The sequence below is a fragment of the Bidens hawaiensis genome, unplaced genomic scaffold, assembly GCF_021521415.1.
Source record: "Bidens hawaiensis isolate Kalapana, Puna unplaced genomic scaffold, B.hawaiensis_p1.1 tig00017719_1, whole genome shotgun sequence".
Taxonomy (NCBI): Eukaryota; Viridiplantae; Streptophyta; class Magnoliopsida; order Asterales; family Asteraceae; genus Bidens; species Bidens hawaiensis.
Genome location: NW_027492675.1, coordinates 429,792 through 447,996, shown reverse-complemented (window position 1 = coordinate 447,996; position 18,205 = coordinate 429,792). Strand labels below are relative to the sequence as shown.

General features: G+C 36.5%; 1 protein-coding gene and 1 pseudogene across 1 annotated transcript; one reads left to right on the top strand and one right to left on the bottom strand.

Annotated features, from left to right (window-relative positions):
• Positions 1-13,759: 13,759 nt before the first annotated feature.
• LOC143554525 (serine/threonine-protein kinase 54 pseudogene) lies at positions 13,760-14,240 on the bottom strand (annotated as a pseudogene).
• Positions 14,241-15,886: 1,646 nt separating this feature from the next.
• LOC143554523 (uncharacterized) lies at positions 15,887-16,792 on the top strand. Its single transcript, XM_077044256.1, has one exon. It carries the CDS (start codon positions 15,887-15,889, stop codon positions 16,790-16,792), a length of 906 nt encoding a protein of 301 aa, XP_076900371.1.
• The last annotated feature ends 1,413 nt before the right edge of the window (positions 16,793-18,205 follow it).

Here is an 18,205-nt window from a genome sequence, read left to right as displayed (position 1 = left end):
TTATACTACAAATTGTCGTTATTGTGGGATGAATCAATTTGGTTAAATAACTGTTAACCGGACGGCGGGCACAGAAATGTTGGTAGATCTATCGGGGTGACGCCCCCCACTTCCATTCGCGTTGGGTTAAAAGTGGGAATATTTTGAGTATGGTACGTTTCGAGTTATCAAATTGGTAGTCATACACGCGTTGTATTCGTAGCTAGTCTACAACTAACGCTTTTTGTGCTTAAAGGTAAAATGCGGGTTTCCTTATTGTGTGTACCGTGTATGATCGGTCTTTAATTGGGAGTATAATGGACGTACACCATTATATTCATGTGTTGTTTATATATAAATTGTTTATATTTATATAATAAGTTTTTCTTCTCAGGAATAACTCACCAACATTCGTGTTGACCCAAAAATTATTTAAATATGCTTTGCAGGAAAGTAAAGGTTTCGAGGTGGCATGGAAATGAGAGCGTGGGGTGTTTGAACAAAAGTGATGTGTTGTAAACCGTGCATTAGCATGTGTAGTAAACTCTGATGTTGTAAAATATTTCCTTATAATAAAAGATGATGCATTTATTATTAACTGTTTATTATTGTTGACTATCGGCGTCTGTCATAACCCGACGAATTAAAGTTAAGACTTCCGCTGTGTTAAGTTAAGGTTTTCGGGGTGTGACAGAAGTTGGTACCAGAGCCAACAGTTATAGAGAATTAGAAAATATAAAGTTTTCTAAACTATAACGGTATGTTCAAACACGCGCTCCTTTCCCGCCTCTCGAAACGAAAAGGTAACAAAGATATATATATATAATTGATTATTACTAACTTGAATTAATATGCTTATTCAGATGACAGAAGCCAGGGTAGGAGTTCTCGAGATGAGGAATGGCATGATAGGGCCATGCGTAGGCTACTTGATGAGCCTTCACTACACGTAGTAGGGTGTTTTGGGTAATATGTTTGTTATGGTAGTGGTGATGTAACTTAACCTTGGAACATGTTGTTATTTTTGTGTGGTTGTGGTAAGAACTAGAATTAAGGTGGGTGATCAAGGTGTAGGTAAGTACACCTAATTTTTGGTATTTTGGTACATTATAAAATCCCACTATTTGATGATTATATTTATGTTTGTATTATTAATGATGCTATTTGATTCTTTACAACTTAGAAAAATATCATTTTTCCAAAACTAACCAAAATTATATTTTTTTAAAAAGAACATGGCGCCAAAAACAAGACGATCCACTAATAATCAAGCAACCGGATTACCTTCCTCTCAAGACGAGTTAGCTCAGCTAATCGCTCAACATGTAAATACGGCACTCGAGCAACATGAGGCTAATCGCATCGCAAGCCAAAACCCCCTAAATACAACTAATACTTCGAACGGAGAAACACCTAGAACCGAAAATCTAAACGATAACCCCTCAGGTAGCACGGTACGCGGGTGCTCATACAAAATTTTCCAAGGTTGCGGACCGAAAGAATTTACCGGTGCCGAATGACCTTTGGAAATTATCCGGTGGATCGAGAAAATGGAGTCTGTAATGAAAATCAGTGATTGCACTCCTCTCGAACGGATAAAATGCGGAGTGTGTTCATTCCGTGATGAGGCACTCGAGTGGTGGAACTCCATAATTCAAAATCTTGGAGAAGACGCCGCTTACCGTCTAACCTGGGAAGAACTAAAAGAAATGTTGTTAAAGGAATACTGTCCCCGAAACGAACTTCAGAAAATCGAATACGAATTCTGGCAGTTAAAGATGGAAGGTGCTGAGATTGGAGGATATACTTCCCGATTCAACGCTTTGGCACGGCTAGTACCCCGACTGGTTACGCCTGAATATGCAAGAATCGAGAGGTACATTTGGGGCTTAGCTCCCGAGATCCGAGGATTGGTTACCTCCTCCAAACCAACCACTATCCAGTCAGCCCGAGAGCTGGCAAAATCTTTAACTGATAATGCAATTCGTATGGGAACTCTGAAAGACTTCGGTAAGAAAGCGACTACCGCTGAACCTGAACGAAAAACAGTTACCGATAATCAGAAAATCGGAGAACTCAAACGAAAGTGGAATGGTAACTCAGGAGGACAGTTCAATCGAAACCAAGGAGCACGAAGAATGTTTGCAGCGAACGCAAGAGGATCAGGACAAGGATCCATTTGTAACAGGTGTGGAAAGAGTCATTATGGGGAATGTTGGAAATGTCTGAAGTGCAATCGATTTGGACACCAGACTCAGTACTGTAGGGACTTCAGTCCGGTTCAGGAAACCAAACTTTCGAATGTTTCGAATGCGGTGTCATCGGGCATTTCAGAAATGATTGCCCCAAACTCAGGGTACAAAATGCTAAGAGCAAGGCATTCGAGATGAACGCGAAAAAGGCCCGGAAAAACTCATCCGTAGTCACCGGTACGTTTCTCTTTAATAATCATTATGCTTATGTACTATTTGATACTGGAGCAGATTTAAGCTTTGTTTCTGACCAATTTGAACCCCTTCTCGGTATTGAACCAAGCAAGTTAAACAATAATTACTCAATAGAATTAGCCAACGGAAAGCTAATTGAAACCAGTAAAATTGTCCGAAACTGCAATATTCTGTTAGAAAACCTTATGTTTTCAATCGATCTTTTACCAGTAGAGTTAGGCAGTTTTGATATAGTAGTAGGAATTGATTGGTTATCCAAAAATGGTGCTGAAATCATATGCTCCGAAAAGCTAGTTCGTTTACCAACCCCAACCGGTCAATTTCTGAGCATTCGAGGTGATCAGAGTAACACCGAGTTAAAACTCTCTAGTATCACAAAGACTCGCAAAATGTTAAGGAAAGGATGTCCCGCTTTTCTTGTCAATGTAGTCGATACAAAGGCTAAAGAGCGAAAGATAGAGGATATTCCTGTAGTACGGGATTTTCCAGAAGTTTTCCCTGAAGACTTGCCTGGATTACCTCCTCAGCGTCAAGTCGAATTCAGAATCGATCTGGTTCAAGATGCTGCATCGATAGCTCGATCTCCGTACAGATTAGCACCATCGGAAATGCAGGAGTTATCTAATCAACTCCAGGAATTACTAGGCAAAGGATTCATAAGACCAAGTTTCTCACCTTGGGGAGCTCCAGTCTTATTTGTGAAAAAGAAGGACGGTTCTTTTCGAATGTGTATCGATTACAAAGAACTAAACAAACTTACTATTAAGAATCGGTACCCACTACCGAGAATTGATGATTTGTTTGATCAGTTGCAAGGATCAAGCTATTACTTAAAAATCGACTTGCGATCCGGGTATCATCAGTTACGTGTTGCAAAAGAGGATGTTCCTAAAACCGCTTTCAGAACTCGTTATGGCCATTATGAATTCCTGGTCATGCCTTTTGGCCTAACGAATGCACCGGCTGTGTTCATGGATCTTATGAACAGAGTTTGTAAGCCATACTTGGATAAATTCGTGATAGTATTCATCGATGACATACTTATCTACTCACGAACCAAGAAAGAACATGAACAACACTTAAAACTGATTCTAGAATTGTTAAAAGAAGAGAAGTTATATGCCAAATTTTCCAAGTGCGATTTCTGGCTTCGAGAAGTTCACTTTTTAGGGCATGTAATCAATGAGAATGGTATCCTAGTTGATCCAACAAAAATTGAAGCAATTAAGAATTGGGAGACACCAAGATCCCCCATTGGAGTGCGACAATTTTTAGGATTAGCTGGCTACTATCGTAGATTCATTGAAAATTTTTCTTCTATAGCTCAACCCTTAACCCAATTAACCCAAAAAGACAAGAAATATGAGTGGACAGAAAAACAAGAAGGAGCCTTCCAATTGCTTAAACAAAAGTTGTGTAGTGCACCAATCTTATCCTTACCAGAAGGTACTAATGGATTTGTAGTATATTGTGATGCGTCTCGCTTAGGTCTTGGCTGTGTGCTTATGCAACAAGACAAGGTGATAGCATACGCGTCCAGACAACTCAAGGTGCATGAAAAGAACTACGCGACGCACGATTTGGAATTGGGAGCTGTTGTGTTTGCTCTTAAGATTTGGAGGCATTATCTGTATGGAACCAAATATACAATATTTACTGATCACAGGAGTCTCCAGCATATCGTTGATCAGAAAGAGCTAAATATGAGGCAACGGCGATGGGTAGAATTACTCAATGATTACGACTGTGAGATTCTTTACCGCAAGGGTAAAGCAAATGTTGTGGCTGATGCGTTGAGTCGAAAGGAAAGAGAAAAGCCTCTGCGTGTTCGTGCATTAGGATTGACGATTCAAACGAGTCTTACTACTCGAATTCGTGATGCACAGCGTGAAGCTTTGAAACCGCAAAATGTAAGGTTTGAGAAATTGCGAGGACTTGAAAATGAATTTGTCACAAAGTCTGATGGAACACTATACCTACTCGATCGAGTTTGGGTACCACTCTATGGAAATCTGCGTAATCTTGTTCTAGACGAAGCGCATAAGTCTGGATATTCGATCCACCCAGGATCAACCAAGATGTATAAAGATCTCCAAGAACATTATTGGTGGCCTAACTTGAAAAGAGACATAGCTGTGTATGTCAGCAAGTGTCTGACATGTTCCAAAGTGAAAGCTGAACATAGAAGACCGCCTGGTCTACTGCAACAACCAGAGATCCCTCAGTGGAAATGGGATAATATTACCATGGACTTCATAACCAAACTGCCAGTTACTCCGCGAAGTTATGATGCGATTTGGGTAATTGTGGATAGATTAACTAAATCCGCTCATTTTATACCCATTAGAGAAAAAGACAGAATGGAGAAGTTAACTCAGCTGTATCTGAAAGAGATCGTAGCCAAACATGGAATACCGGTCTCAATCATTTCTGACAGAGATGGTCGATTTGTTTCTCGTTTTTGGCAATCTCTTCACGAATCCCTAGGAACTCGCTTAGATATGAGCACCGCCTATCACCCCCAGACAGACGGTCAAAGCGAAAGAACTATCCAAACATTGGAGGACATGCTGCGAGCCTGTATCATTGACTTCGGAAGTAGTTGGGATACTTATCTGCATTTAGCTGAATTCTCTTATAATAACAGCTACCATTCCGGTATTAAGGCTGCACCGTTTGAAGCCTTGTACGGAAGAAAATGTCGATCTCCCCTTTGTTGGGCAGAAGTCGGAGAAAAGAAACTTACAGGTCCTGAAATTGTCCAAGAGACCACCGACAGAGTCTTTCAAATCAAGGACAGGTTAAAAGCTGCAGCCGACAGACAGAAAAGTTATGCGGATAATCGCAGGAGACCGTTGGAATTCCAAGTAGGAGACCAAGTGTTACTAAAGGTATCACCTTGGAAAGGCATAGTCAGATTCGGTAAAAGAGGAAAACTTAGCCCACGTTACGTTGGACCGTTCAAAATTACCGAACGAGTAGGGTCGGTAGCCTATCGACTCGACCTACCTTCAGAACTCAGTGGAATACACGACGTATTTCACATATCCAATCTGAAGAAATGTCTATCTGACGAATCGCTGATTGTTCCTATTGAAGATATAAGGGTTGATGATAAGCTTCGATTTGTAGAAGAACCTGTTGAAGTCTTGGACTGGAAAATCCAGAAGCTAAGACGTAACAGGATTAAGCTTGTCAAGGTTCGCTGGAATTCAAGACTTGGTCCCGAGTTCACGTGGGAACGTCAGGATCAAATGAAAGCGAAATACCCTCACCTCTTCCCAGAAGAAACCGAAACCAGCACTACATCCTAAATTTCGGGACGAAATTTCTAAAAGGATGGGTGAATGTGACAACCGCCAAAAATTAGACTAATCTGGTAATTATATTAACCGAAATCGTGTATTAATTAGTAAGGTAAATATATAGGAATAATATTTTTAGCCAAATTTTTTGATTTTAGTTGAATATTAATATATGGAACTCGAAAAAGTTCAATTTTGTCGTGTAGCTGACACTGTACAGATTGACACCGGGTAATATCTCAAAACGGATAAATTCATAAACGTGTCAAGATGACCTCAAAAAATAAAATTTTATGTTAGGATATTAGAGATAGTGTATAAACTTAATTTTAGAAGGTTCGAATCGCGAAAATTAGAAAATAAGTAACCGAAAGCCAGTAGAGGACACCGTAAAAGCCCGACATTAAGTTTTTCAGAAAATTATGTTTTTAGGCAGACATTGACTGTAATCTAATTTCGCTCAAAGTCTGATAAAAATTATTAGAAACGGAAGTCGTTTGGCTAGATAAATTACGAGATACGTTAAACATTAATACCTAGTTATTAGCACATGCCATAATTCAAATCACCTCTCCCTCACCCTCTCCCTCTCCCATCTCTCTCGGCCTCCACACACACACAATCCAACCCCACCTCCCAAACCCACCAATAAGAAACACACATGTAGTTATGCAATAATTACCTAGAAGCTTCAATATGGACGCATGCACACTCTACCATCCAACTCACTACCCTATACCCCTCTCTTCCTCCCTTTATATAACCGGCCACCCCATCACCTTCCTACCATCTCACATTTTCAAACTTTTACACACACAACAATTGATTAGGAGGTATTTGGTGGAGGTTTAAGCATATTACAAGAAGTAGGAAGCCAAAGGAATGATTATAGCCAACCTAAGGTCACATTATCACCTCCATAGGCACCAAATCCGAAACCCAAGGTAACCCACTTCAAAGATTTGTGTATACTAGTTGTTATTTGATGTTTAAGGTTTGATTCTAGTATGTTTGGTAGTATACATGCAAGCATGATATGGATATATGCATGTATGTATGTGGCCGTGAGTCTATATAGGAATGCATAAGATGGGTTTTGTTGATTATAGGACTTGATATGGTTGCATTTAAGCTTGTATAGATTGTCCATATGGATGTTACTTGAGTTTGTTTAACAAATGAGTTTAAGTATTGTTTTAATATTGGAAGTAAATGTGAAAATAGTCAAAAGATTGGAAATGATTTATGGATAAAAACACTCATTAGAACCATGGGTTTTGATTTTGGCATTTGATTGAAGTTATAAGTTGTTAAATGGTAAAATGGTTAAAGAAGAAAGGTAATTTTGAAAACCCACATACTTGATTACTTGAAAAAGTTGTAAGTAATAATAATAATGGTGTTGAAAGAATCTTGGAAAAGGGTTGACAAAAGTGTAGGGATTTGACTTTGATGGAAAGTCACTTACACATGCAAGTAATACAAAATTTGATTTTTATCATAAAGCTCATACTTGTTTTATATGGATTGAAAATGACAAACTAAGTGATTGAATGGGACATATGGAAAGGAATGAAATCTACTAGAAATACTAGGATGCATGAAACATAATAACTTAGATAAACAAGAGTTTGTGTTAAACTTACTAATAAAGGAAACTTTATAAAGTGTACAAGATGTTTTGCAAAATGATTTGATAAGTGAACATAGTCTTGTGTGGATGATTAAAGACTTGTGGTTAGGATTACTTTAGTAAACTCCATTGTAAAGATTGTTAGTATGATAATAAAGTTATGAAAAATTGCTACTTACTAATAATAAAAACTTTATTGTTAAAGAAATCAAGAATGTGTTTGTTAAAGGATAATTATGGGATGAAATAAGATGTTACTATGGATTAGTAAGATCTGGAAATTTTGGTACATAAACACCTTGTAGAGATTGAAGAAATAACATGTATATTGTATAGTTGAAAACTTAAGCTAAGGCTTGAACATGTGTAGTTAAAAATTTGTTTTATGTGCATACTTGATGCTAGATGATCAAACATGTATATGATGATATATTATTTGTTATTATGTGTATATTTGCTGTACCAAATGGTTTGGTTTTGACATTGTGACTTAAATAGCTTGTCGGTGACTTTAACGATCGGAAAGTTCGACTTTTAAGGTGAACCGACATGAGTTTTTGGAACTGAATTAAAACAGCTCCTAAAGTCATAATATTCTTATATTTAACATAAGTTAAAGTATAAGAAAAGTCAAGAATAGCAAAACTTAAATCAACACGGTTCGTGTCGCGAAAACCGACACGAAAACGTTAAAAATTGGCATTTTTAAGAAATTGGAAATAAAATAAAAACCAAAACATTTTTATTGAAAAACCAATAAAACTTGACTAAAAACCATACAAAAAGTGTTTTAGATAATTTAAAACTAAAAGTTTCATAAAAAGGGCAACCGGTTCGTTTTTAAGCTCAAAACCGACGAAACCGGCAAAACCGACAAAACCGATTATAATAGAGTCAAAATTTTAAATAAAATGATAACTTGAATTTTTCCAAAACACTCCAGCAACTAAAGGTAATAAATTTTATAAATTTTAATAATTAAATTAAATTATTAAATAAAACAATTATTAGTTGATTATTACTTGTTTATATTTTTAAGTATAGAATTATAAGATTATAAGTAGTAAACTTTGTGCGTTATGTGCTTGTGTGGATTTTTAGAATAAGAATATATATATTTAACGAACGTGTACTAATATAGGAACGAGCATTTATTCAAAAACCCGAAATCAAAGGTGAGTTCTTCCTCCGAAAAGCATATTGTATATCTATATTCGTATTTATATATACATGTTTTGAAAACGCATTATACTACAAATTGTCGTTATTGTGAGATGAATCAATTTGGTTAAATAACTGTTAACCGGACGGCGGGCACAGAAATGTTGGTAGATCTATCGAGGTGACGCCCCCCACTTCCATTCGCGTTGGGTTAAATATGGGAATATTTTGAGTATGGTACGTTTCGAGTTATCAAATTGGTAGTCATACACGCGTTGTATTCGTAGCTAGTCTACAACTAACGCTTTTTGTGCTTAAAGGTAAAATGCGGGTTTCGTTATTGTGTGTACCGTGTATGATCGGTCTTTAATTGGGAGTATAATGGACGTACACCATTATATTCATGTGTTGTTTATATATAAATTGTTTATATTTATATAATAAGTTTTTCTTCTCAGGAATAACTCACCAACATTCGTGTTGACCCAAAAATTATTTAAATATGCTTTGCAGGAAAGTGAAGGTTTCGAGGTGGCATGGAAATGAGAGCGTGGGGTGTTTGAACAAAAGTGATGTGTTGTAAACCGTGCATTAGCACGTGTAGTAAACTCTGATGTTGTAAAATATTTTCTTATAATAAAAGATGATGCTTTTATTATTAATTGTTTATTATTGTTGACTATCGGCGTCTGTCATAACCCGACGAATTAAAGTTAAGACTTCCGCTGTGTTAAGTTAAGGTTTTCGGGGTGTGACAGAGCGTTCCGTTTCACTCGGGCAACTCCAAGAGAGGCCGATGAAAGAGCCCACCTCGGATACGGAAGGAAGGTATGGAGATGGCGCTGCTAGAACCAGGGTGCGTAGCCCCAAACCAAAAGCCTTATTCTTCAACAGGAGCTGGTCTAGTACTTCGGGGCAGTAACTCAAAGTGGTACCGGGTCAGTCCCTAACTATCTGCTTCCACTAAATACGCGGTAACGCTCACTCATGTGCTGAACACAGGGTCAGTCACGGACCTCTTAGGTTTGTTTTTTCAGAAAGAACCAAAAAATGATCGTGAAGGTCCCATAGATAGAACCTTATACGAAGTACTGAACATAAGACCTATGCAAGGGAGTCCTATAATCAATCGGCCAAACATACAACGATTTGGCTGATTGAATTCGCTAGGGTTCATAGTCTTTGGGTTTCCTGGTATGTTTGTTCTTAATCAATCAATTTCTGATATTAACAATCCAACACCCTAGCCCAATTAGCTAGGGTGAGCGTGTTAAGACTGTGATGGCTGGGGGGGGGGGGGGGTTTCGAGCCACTCCAGCCCGGATTTTTTAGTTTTTTTTGTTAATAACTCATATATTTATTATATTAACATATTTAATTATTTAAGCTTTAATAAATATATTTTTCGAATAATAAATGTTTACAAAACCGACATTTAGCTGATTTACTTTTTCGAAACTTGGTTAAAGCCATATATACACATATATCTATATAAATGTATTTATATGTATATATATATTAGTTATTAAAAACTAATAAAGGTTTCTATAATGAAGAGATAAGAAGGTTTTTTATTTAAAATACATAACTAAACTATATAATATATCATATTATTTTATATAATTATTTGGTCAAGTATTTTATAAGCCAGATGTATTTTTATACTAGCTAGTTGCCCGTGTGATGCAGCGGTGTACGCACAAACGTAATTGGTGTTAGTATCTTTGTAGCCTCGCAACGATACGTACGTAACCCGACAGTGGTATGTATTTAACGTGGCATCAGAGGTGTAGCCGGTGCCAGTAAACGCGTCACATAACGTTTATACGTGAGCAACTTGGTATGTCGTCCACGTAACTGCTGCTTAAATGCGCGCAACTGGTGGCGACAAGCAAGAATCAAGATGAAATGTATAGTAATTTCAAATAAACTATTTTTTAACCCAATCCGTTTTGACGGACCAGTTCCGACCCAAATTCCGTTTTGACATGAACCCTTTCGATCTAAACTCATGCCAACATGAACTAAATTAACCCCATTTGTATTAACATGTTCCAATCTAACCCATTCCAACACCATTAGCCGAACCTGTCCGACCAGCTGCTGGTAATAAATGGTAATCGCGTAACATGTTAGTTTTTTAAAAATTAATAAACTATAGCAATACCATACTCAAATTAAAGAGAATAAAATACTCGTTTTTATGATGTAATTTTTTAGAAAAAATATTAAAGAGTTAAAAAGTTACGATCGTTAAAGAATCGTGGGGGTAGTTGGTTTAAAATTAAGGGGAAATGTGTAACTATTTAATAAATTAACAAAACTTAATTTAAGTTGAAGGACCATTATTGTAACTTATTTTTTGAATTAGCAAAGACTAATTTGCCCCTATATTTTTAAAATTTTATGCATTATTACTTGTATAACATGCAATAGGAGTGGTACCTCTTAAAATTTAAGAGGTCCCTAACTCCTATATTATATATAGTATAGATATAGATATAAACTTTAAATTAAAAGATAAAATTTATAAATGAAAGTCCTTTATAAACAATTCTATCTTATATGAATTATTATTTACAATATTAATAAGTAAACTTTAAATAAATTATTTGTATCTCGATCATCCGTTAAATCTCATGTCTCTTTTTATAACCATCCAAAATTTTATAAATATTTATTTGAGTATTTAGTTATAATTATAATTTTTTATAGTTAAAATATATTAATTAATAAAGAAATAATAAATCTTTGAAACATTAAACTTTCGCAAGAACATTCCTGATCACCGAATTCCCGATTCTCAATCTATTTTAGATTTGTCATTTAAATTATAGTTGTTTATTTCCCTAACTATTGTTACTTAGGTTTTCTCGTTGATAACTTCCGAAGAGCGTAACTCTTGTTTACTACCGTTCCTACCACATTCGTTTATCTCTTGCTTAGTGCTAAGGTGAGTACCACATTCCCCTATTTTACTTATTTTCCACGTTTTGGGGACATATGCGTAAATATATTTCTCATATATACTTATACACAAAACTGCAATTATTGTCTTATGTGTTAACAACTTACTTTATTTGTTTATGTGCTTATATGCTTTCGCATTTGGAGAGGTCCAATATAATCGCAGAATAGTATGATCATAAGCCAGTCGTTATAGCTTTGTGCTTCTCGACATCCCAGTTATACTTGCTCATTTGGTTAATTTGTTATTCTCATATGACTTGTTGCAATTACTTATTTTTTTTACTTATATACTATATGTACATTTAAACTGGTGTGTTGCTCACTCAACCTTGTGTTGACAAAACTATTTTTTTCAACCCATATGCAGGTCATCGTGTGACGTGATTATCAAGATTGTTTGAAGCAACTTAGAATGCATATTAGAGTAAAAGATACAAGAACTTAATTGTAGATGTTTATTGTAATTGTTTATTTATAATTTTATGTACTTGATTATTTAACTCAATTTAATTAATAGATATTGTCGCATTTGATATTGTATAATAGTACCTTGAGATCTGTGTGTAATCAGCTCACGCCCCGGCATTTCCGCCGTAAGTTAGGGTGTGACATAACACGGGGGCTAAGAGCTAGTTTATTTATATATTATTAAAATGTAAGAGCATTAACCCGCCATTATTTCTATCTTCATAATAACACTAACTATCATTAAATTTACCTCTGCTGTTTAATTAAATAATGTATTTTTATACATTTATTTTTACAGTTTTCTTTCTGCTCCACTCACAACCAATTCTACAAATATTAAAAAATAAATTTCGGCAATCAAAGTTTCTCCAAAATTTCTCTCATTTAGTCACAACCAGTCAAAATCTTATCCTATAATTTACAAAGCTCTCTCACAAAAATTTACGGGGTAAGTTGAAAATGCTAGGTTATTATTTAATTACCAATATTCAGTTTGAAACTTTTTGGAACAAATATTTTCAAGTTTCATATATGATTATCAAGATTTCCCTTCAAGTTATAGTGGGATAGTAAATTGAAGGTGGCTCAATGGTGGAGCATTCACTTTATTAGTGAGAGGTTGGAGGTTTAAACCTCACTATCACCAATTTATATGGGAGATATGCGGGATGACTCTGGCTTGGCAGAGTTCGAGTCCTGATCTCACCCGGTTTTACGGGTTCCTCGCTGCGTGCCGTTTGGTGGGTGTGGGGGTTGGGTTTTATCCGGGGAATCCCTCAATAGGTGGACTGCTAGGGCTCCATCCGTTCGGACTCGTGGCCGGCTCGGGCTACCTTTAGCCAATGCGGGCCACGTACGTACGGAGTATCCGGCCTTACTTAGTTGGTCGTTCCGAAAAAAGTTATAGTCGGATAACTACGTATGTTTATGAGAAGAATGGGTGCTTAACGTTGTGTCATCTTATAGCCGACCTAACACCTTTCCAATTGCATAAATATACAAAAAGCTATTAGTGAAGCTATGGTTTACTCCATAAAATGTGTTGAAGACTGAAGTTTACGTACATTATAGTTGTTTATTACTTCAAAGCTCAACCAAAACTCTACAAAAACACTTTTACCTATCAGGTATGATTCATGACATGCCATCTATTACATTTATGTTAATTATTAAAAAAAAGGTTTTTAATTGTTTATACAAAAAGCATACAAATAATAAAAACTTTAATTTTCCTTTGTGACATTTATATAGAGAGGGCCGATGGAGTATATTTAGCCTAACTGCCTAATAATTCTTCATCCCTATTATACAATGACATTATTTTTAAGTCCCAAACAAATTACTATTTTTGAGAACTTGATAAATAGTTTCAAAATTTAATGTATACTAGTTTGTCGATTGATCATATACATAAAACCTTCTATTGCAAAGTTCTTTTAAATGCTTAACTTAATAACTCTAAGAAACTAAACACTAAAAACAGTACCTTACTGACCAAAATATATTATTTTGAGATAATTTTAAATGAGTTAAACTAAAACAAATTGTATTATTATTTTAAATTATGTATCATAAATAGTAACATAATCATATATAAAAGTTTGAAATTTTAGACATGTATATTTCATTGTGTTAAAGAGACCTACACATTGTATCGTCACAACAAAGAAATGTTATACTTTATACAAGAAAACAATCCCTACTTCAACGTTGTTCCGTGTATAAATGAAAGCAAATTATTTCTGTTTGCGCTAACCTTCTAATTATATTACACAGTTGAAGAACTTAAAGCAACCTTAAACACCATTATGAATTTTAGATGATGTTTGCCATCCTTCGGTTTTTATGATTTCTTCCAACTCGATAGCGACATCCTTCATTTCAGGTCTCTTCTTTGGATTTGTGTCCCAACATTGTTCTATTAATTGAGCTAGTGATCTTGGACAATTAACAGGTATGCTCGGCCTCATCTCCTGTAATTAAAATAAGACATTAGTTTACTGCTATCAAATTCTACACAAGACATGCATGGTACCATAGTTAACATACATACATTGTAAATATCTGCTGGGATGTTGTCTAAATCATATGTATACGCCATGTCGCAGTAGTATATCTCCCATAAGCATATCCCAAAGCTATACACGTCACATTTATGTCCATATGGTTTTCTGTTTACAATCTACAAAAATCACCACAACATTTTTATAACAGAGTAGTCACTAATATATAAAGGTCGGGAGCCATATAACCTCGAGTCCCAATTTCACCACTCATGATGAATAAATCTTGTGGCTCATAAACCGACTCCCCAAAATCTGCGAGTTTCATCGTTTTTTGATTGTCAATAAGTATATTTTCTGGCTTCACATCACGGTGAATTATCTTCTTCGAATGAAGGTAACTCAACCTAAAATCAATTGAAATCAAGTTCATGAGTATTTCATTTGTGATAATAATTAATGTACACATTACATACCCTTTTGCAATATCAAGGGCAATCTGAATAACAGTTTTCATGGGCAGCTTCTTGTTATGGTTCTTACACAAGTAAGATCTTAGCGAGCCTCCTTTTACAAACTCGGACACAATGCAAAAGTTACTTTCGGTTTTGCATTTCTGGTTCTTGTAGACTGAATTTGTCACAGACATGGTTGCTCCAATCATCTAAAAGTTACATAATGATTAGATTGATAATTAAGTAATCATTTAGATGTGCACATATATGCATGCTAGTAAGGGGTGTTAATTGGGTTAACCCGTTTGGGTTTCGGGTTAATCGGGTTAGTCTCTTTGCGGGATAACCAATATATTTAAGGGAATATATAGTGATTTCGAATGTTCAGATCATATTTTCCCACCAATAATATTGTAAATATTTTACCTGAGGAAAACACACATACTTCTTAAATGTTATGATTTTTCTACTTGAAAACTTCACTATTTTATGTTGTTTTTCCAGGCTTGCTTTATAACCGATCTGGAGCCAGTCAAGTTTTGGGATTCATCAAAAATATTATTAAAATTTGCAAATGGAATTTCGACATGCATGGGACGTACACATGGTTGGGCTGCTTAATTAAGTTAACTTTTAATCTGGTTAACCGGAAAGGCGGAAACCCATTTCCCCCCCCCCCAAATTAAAAACGAACCTGAAACCTCGAAACCTGACCCTAATATTAATTCGGGTTAACCCAAATAACCCGATTGATACTTTTGACCTTATTTAACCCAACCTAATTAGCTTATTTAGGTTTGTGTCGAGTCTGGTTAATTGGGTTCGGGCATTTTGGAAGCCCTACATGCAAGTAATTATCATAATATATGTTTCATTATGATATATAATGTATAAAGAAGAACGTAAGAAATCATAGTATACACACCTTTGTGACATTAGGATGATCAAGATTTTGCCATAAACAAGCTTCTTTCATAAAGTCATCCTTCATGCACTCCATTAAGGCTTTTGTAACCCGCGTGTTGCCGAAATCAAGAATTTTTGCTAAAAAACAAAAAAAAACAATCAAAACCTTATAGATATTAGAAGAATATATTTGAAGAGTTTATATATATTTGAAGAGTTTATATTTGAAAGATATCGAGAAGATTATTAGAGATATATAAAAGATATTTAGTATATCTTTATATTATTTATGTTTATCTCTTACCATGTTTAAAGGGTCATGGTTATATCTTGATCATTATATATAGGGCTCTTGTATCTCCTTATTATTCATTCAAGAATATCAAATACCATTGAACACTTTTATGGTATCAGAGCTTCGGTTATGCAAATCCAAAAATTACCCCACACCACCGATCCTTTCTTTAATTTTCATTCAGACTGTTCACATCCATCTTTTCTTTATTATTATTTTCTTCAAAGCTTTCCAACTTTCAATCAAGCCGTTTCTTTATTATTCATGGCTACCGGAAAAGAAAATAATGACGGGGAGGCTTCATCTAGCACCAAAACCGAACCCCTTCACCCAACTTACACCGTCACTAACGTTCAAAACAAGATACGCACCCTAGACGGTACAAAGGTCACATATTCGTCATGGGTTAAGTTATTTAAACTACACGCCAAAGCATATGAAGTGCTCAACCATATCGATGGTACTTCGCCACCGGAAGAAACCGATCCCACATATGTACAGTGGTCGGAAATCGACGCGTTAATTCTTCAATGGATTTACAGCACCGTGTCCGATGATATACTGGATCGCAACATTGACAACGATATATCGGCGATTACCGCTTGGAATAAAATCCAAGATATCTACCTTAACAACAAACAAGCCCGAGCCCTGGCCCTTGAACACGAATTCACAAACATGAAGCTCACGAACTCTGCCGGTTTTGATGAGTATTGTCAGAAGCCAAAGGAACTCACCGGAAAACTCGCTGACGTCGGACAACCCATGACTGAAACACGTCTCGTGTTGCAACTTGTTAGCAGTTTACCACTGGAACTTGATACGATCGGAACAATTGTGAACGGGTCTCCTACTACATGGGATTCGGCAAGAGGGCAGATTGAATTAGAGATTCAAAGACAAGCAGCTAGGTCCGAGTCAACTCGCGAGACCGTTCTCCTCCACTCCCAAAACCCCAACACCACCCAAGCAACAAGTAACAATACACCACTGGCGAATAATCAACAACCACCCTATCAATCGAACTATAAAGGAAACAATTACGATCCAAATTACAGGGGCAGGGGTCGCGGTGGTCAGCCATGGCGTGGCGGTGGTCGCAATCGGGGACGAGGAGGACGAGGCAATATTAGTAGGGGTCCATGGCAGAACTCAAATTATCCATCTTAGTTTGGGTCGCAGACCACATACCCACAACCTCACTTAATGCAATACCCACAACAATACAATCAACAGTAGGCAGCCCCACCTCCAGCCCCTTATCCATCTGTTCCAGTGCAACAGGTCCAGCATCAAGCCCATATGACACACCAGAACCCGTCAGGCCCACTTGGCTTTGGACCCGCTACGTTAAATGGTCTTAGTCCGAGTGACATTGGTACGGCGTTTCAAACCATGAATCTCAATTATGCGGACCCCTGGCACATGGACACGGGAGCGTCATCACACATTACTTCGAATGCCGGTAAAATTACTACCCATTTATCTCTACCCCCACACACTATATTTGTCGGTAATGGACAACGATTGCCGATTAAAGGATCTGGTAATGGTTTTTATGAGCTCCCAAATAAAACATACAAACTTAACCATATTATTCATTCCCCTGAAATAATTAAAGACCTAATTTCTGTCCGTAAATTTACCATTGATAATCTTGTTTTTGTCGAATTTGAACCTTTTGGTTTTCCTTTGAAGGACCTCAAGGATGGACACCTCCTTTCCCGTCACAATAGTACCGGCGATCTATATCCGTTTACACCACCGGCGTTCACTTTGCTTTCTTCTTCAACAATCGTCCCTTGGCACAACCGTCTCGGTCACCCAGGAGCGAATGTTCTAGATTATCTTAGTCGTTATATTATTTTTAATTGTAATAAAACCGTTGCATCTTTCTTTTGTCCGTCTTGTTAACTTTCTAATAGTAAACGTTTACCTTTTAATGATTCATATTTCGTTACTTTTAGACCGTTTGATATTATCCATTGTGATCTATGGACCTCACATGTTCAAAGTAATTCTGGCTATAAATATTATATAGTACTTATTGATAATTACACTCACTACGTTGGGTCTACCCACTCAAATACAAATCTGAAACTTTTCCCGTCTTTGCCAAATTTCATGCACTGATTAAAACTCAATTTAACACACTAATTAAAAGTTTTCAATGTGATCTTGGCGGAGAATTCGAGAACAATAATTTTAAAACCTTTGCCCATTCGAATGGCCTCGTTTTTCGTTTCTCATGCCCTCAAACTTCCCAACAAAATGGTCGGGCAGAACGGATGATTCGACGTTTAAACGATATTATCCGGGCCTTGTTAATTCATGCCCATCTTCCTTCTACATTTTGGGTAGAAGCATTGCACACCGCTGCCTACTTACACAACATACTTCCTACCAAGTGTCTTCACTTTCAAACACCCGCCTTTGCCCTATACCAACGACAGCCAACGTATGACCATCTCCGGGTATTCGGTTGTGAATGTTACCCAAACTTGTCTGCTAAACAACACGATAAACTCTCCCCACGTTCTACCCGATGCATCTTTTTGGGATACCCATTGGATTTTCGCGGAT

Coding starts and splice junctions, on each gene's coding strand:
- LOC143554523 (XM_077044256.1), top strand. CDS start 15,887: ATGGCTACCGGAAAAGAAAATAATGACGGGGAGGCTTCATCTAGCACC.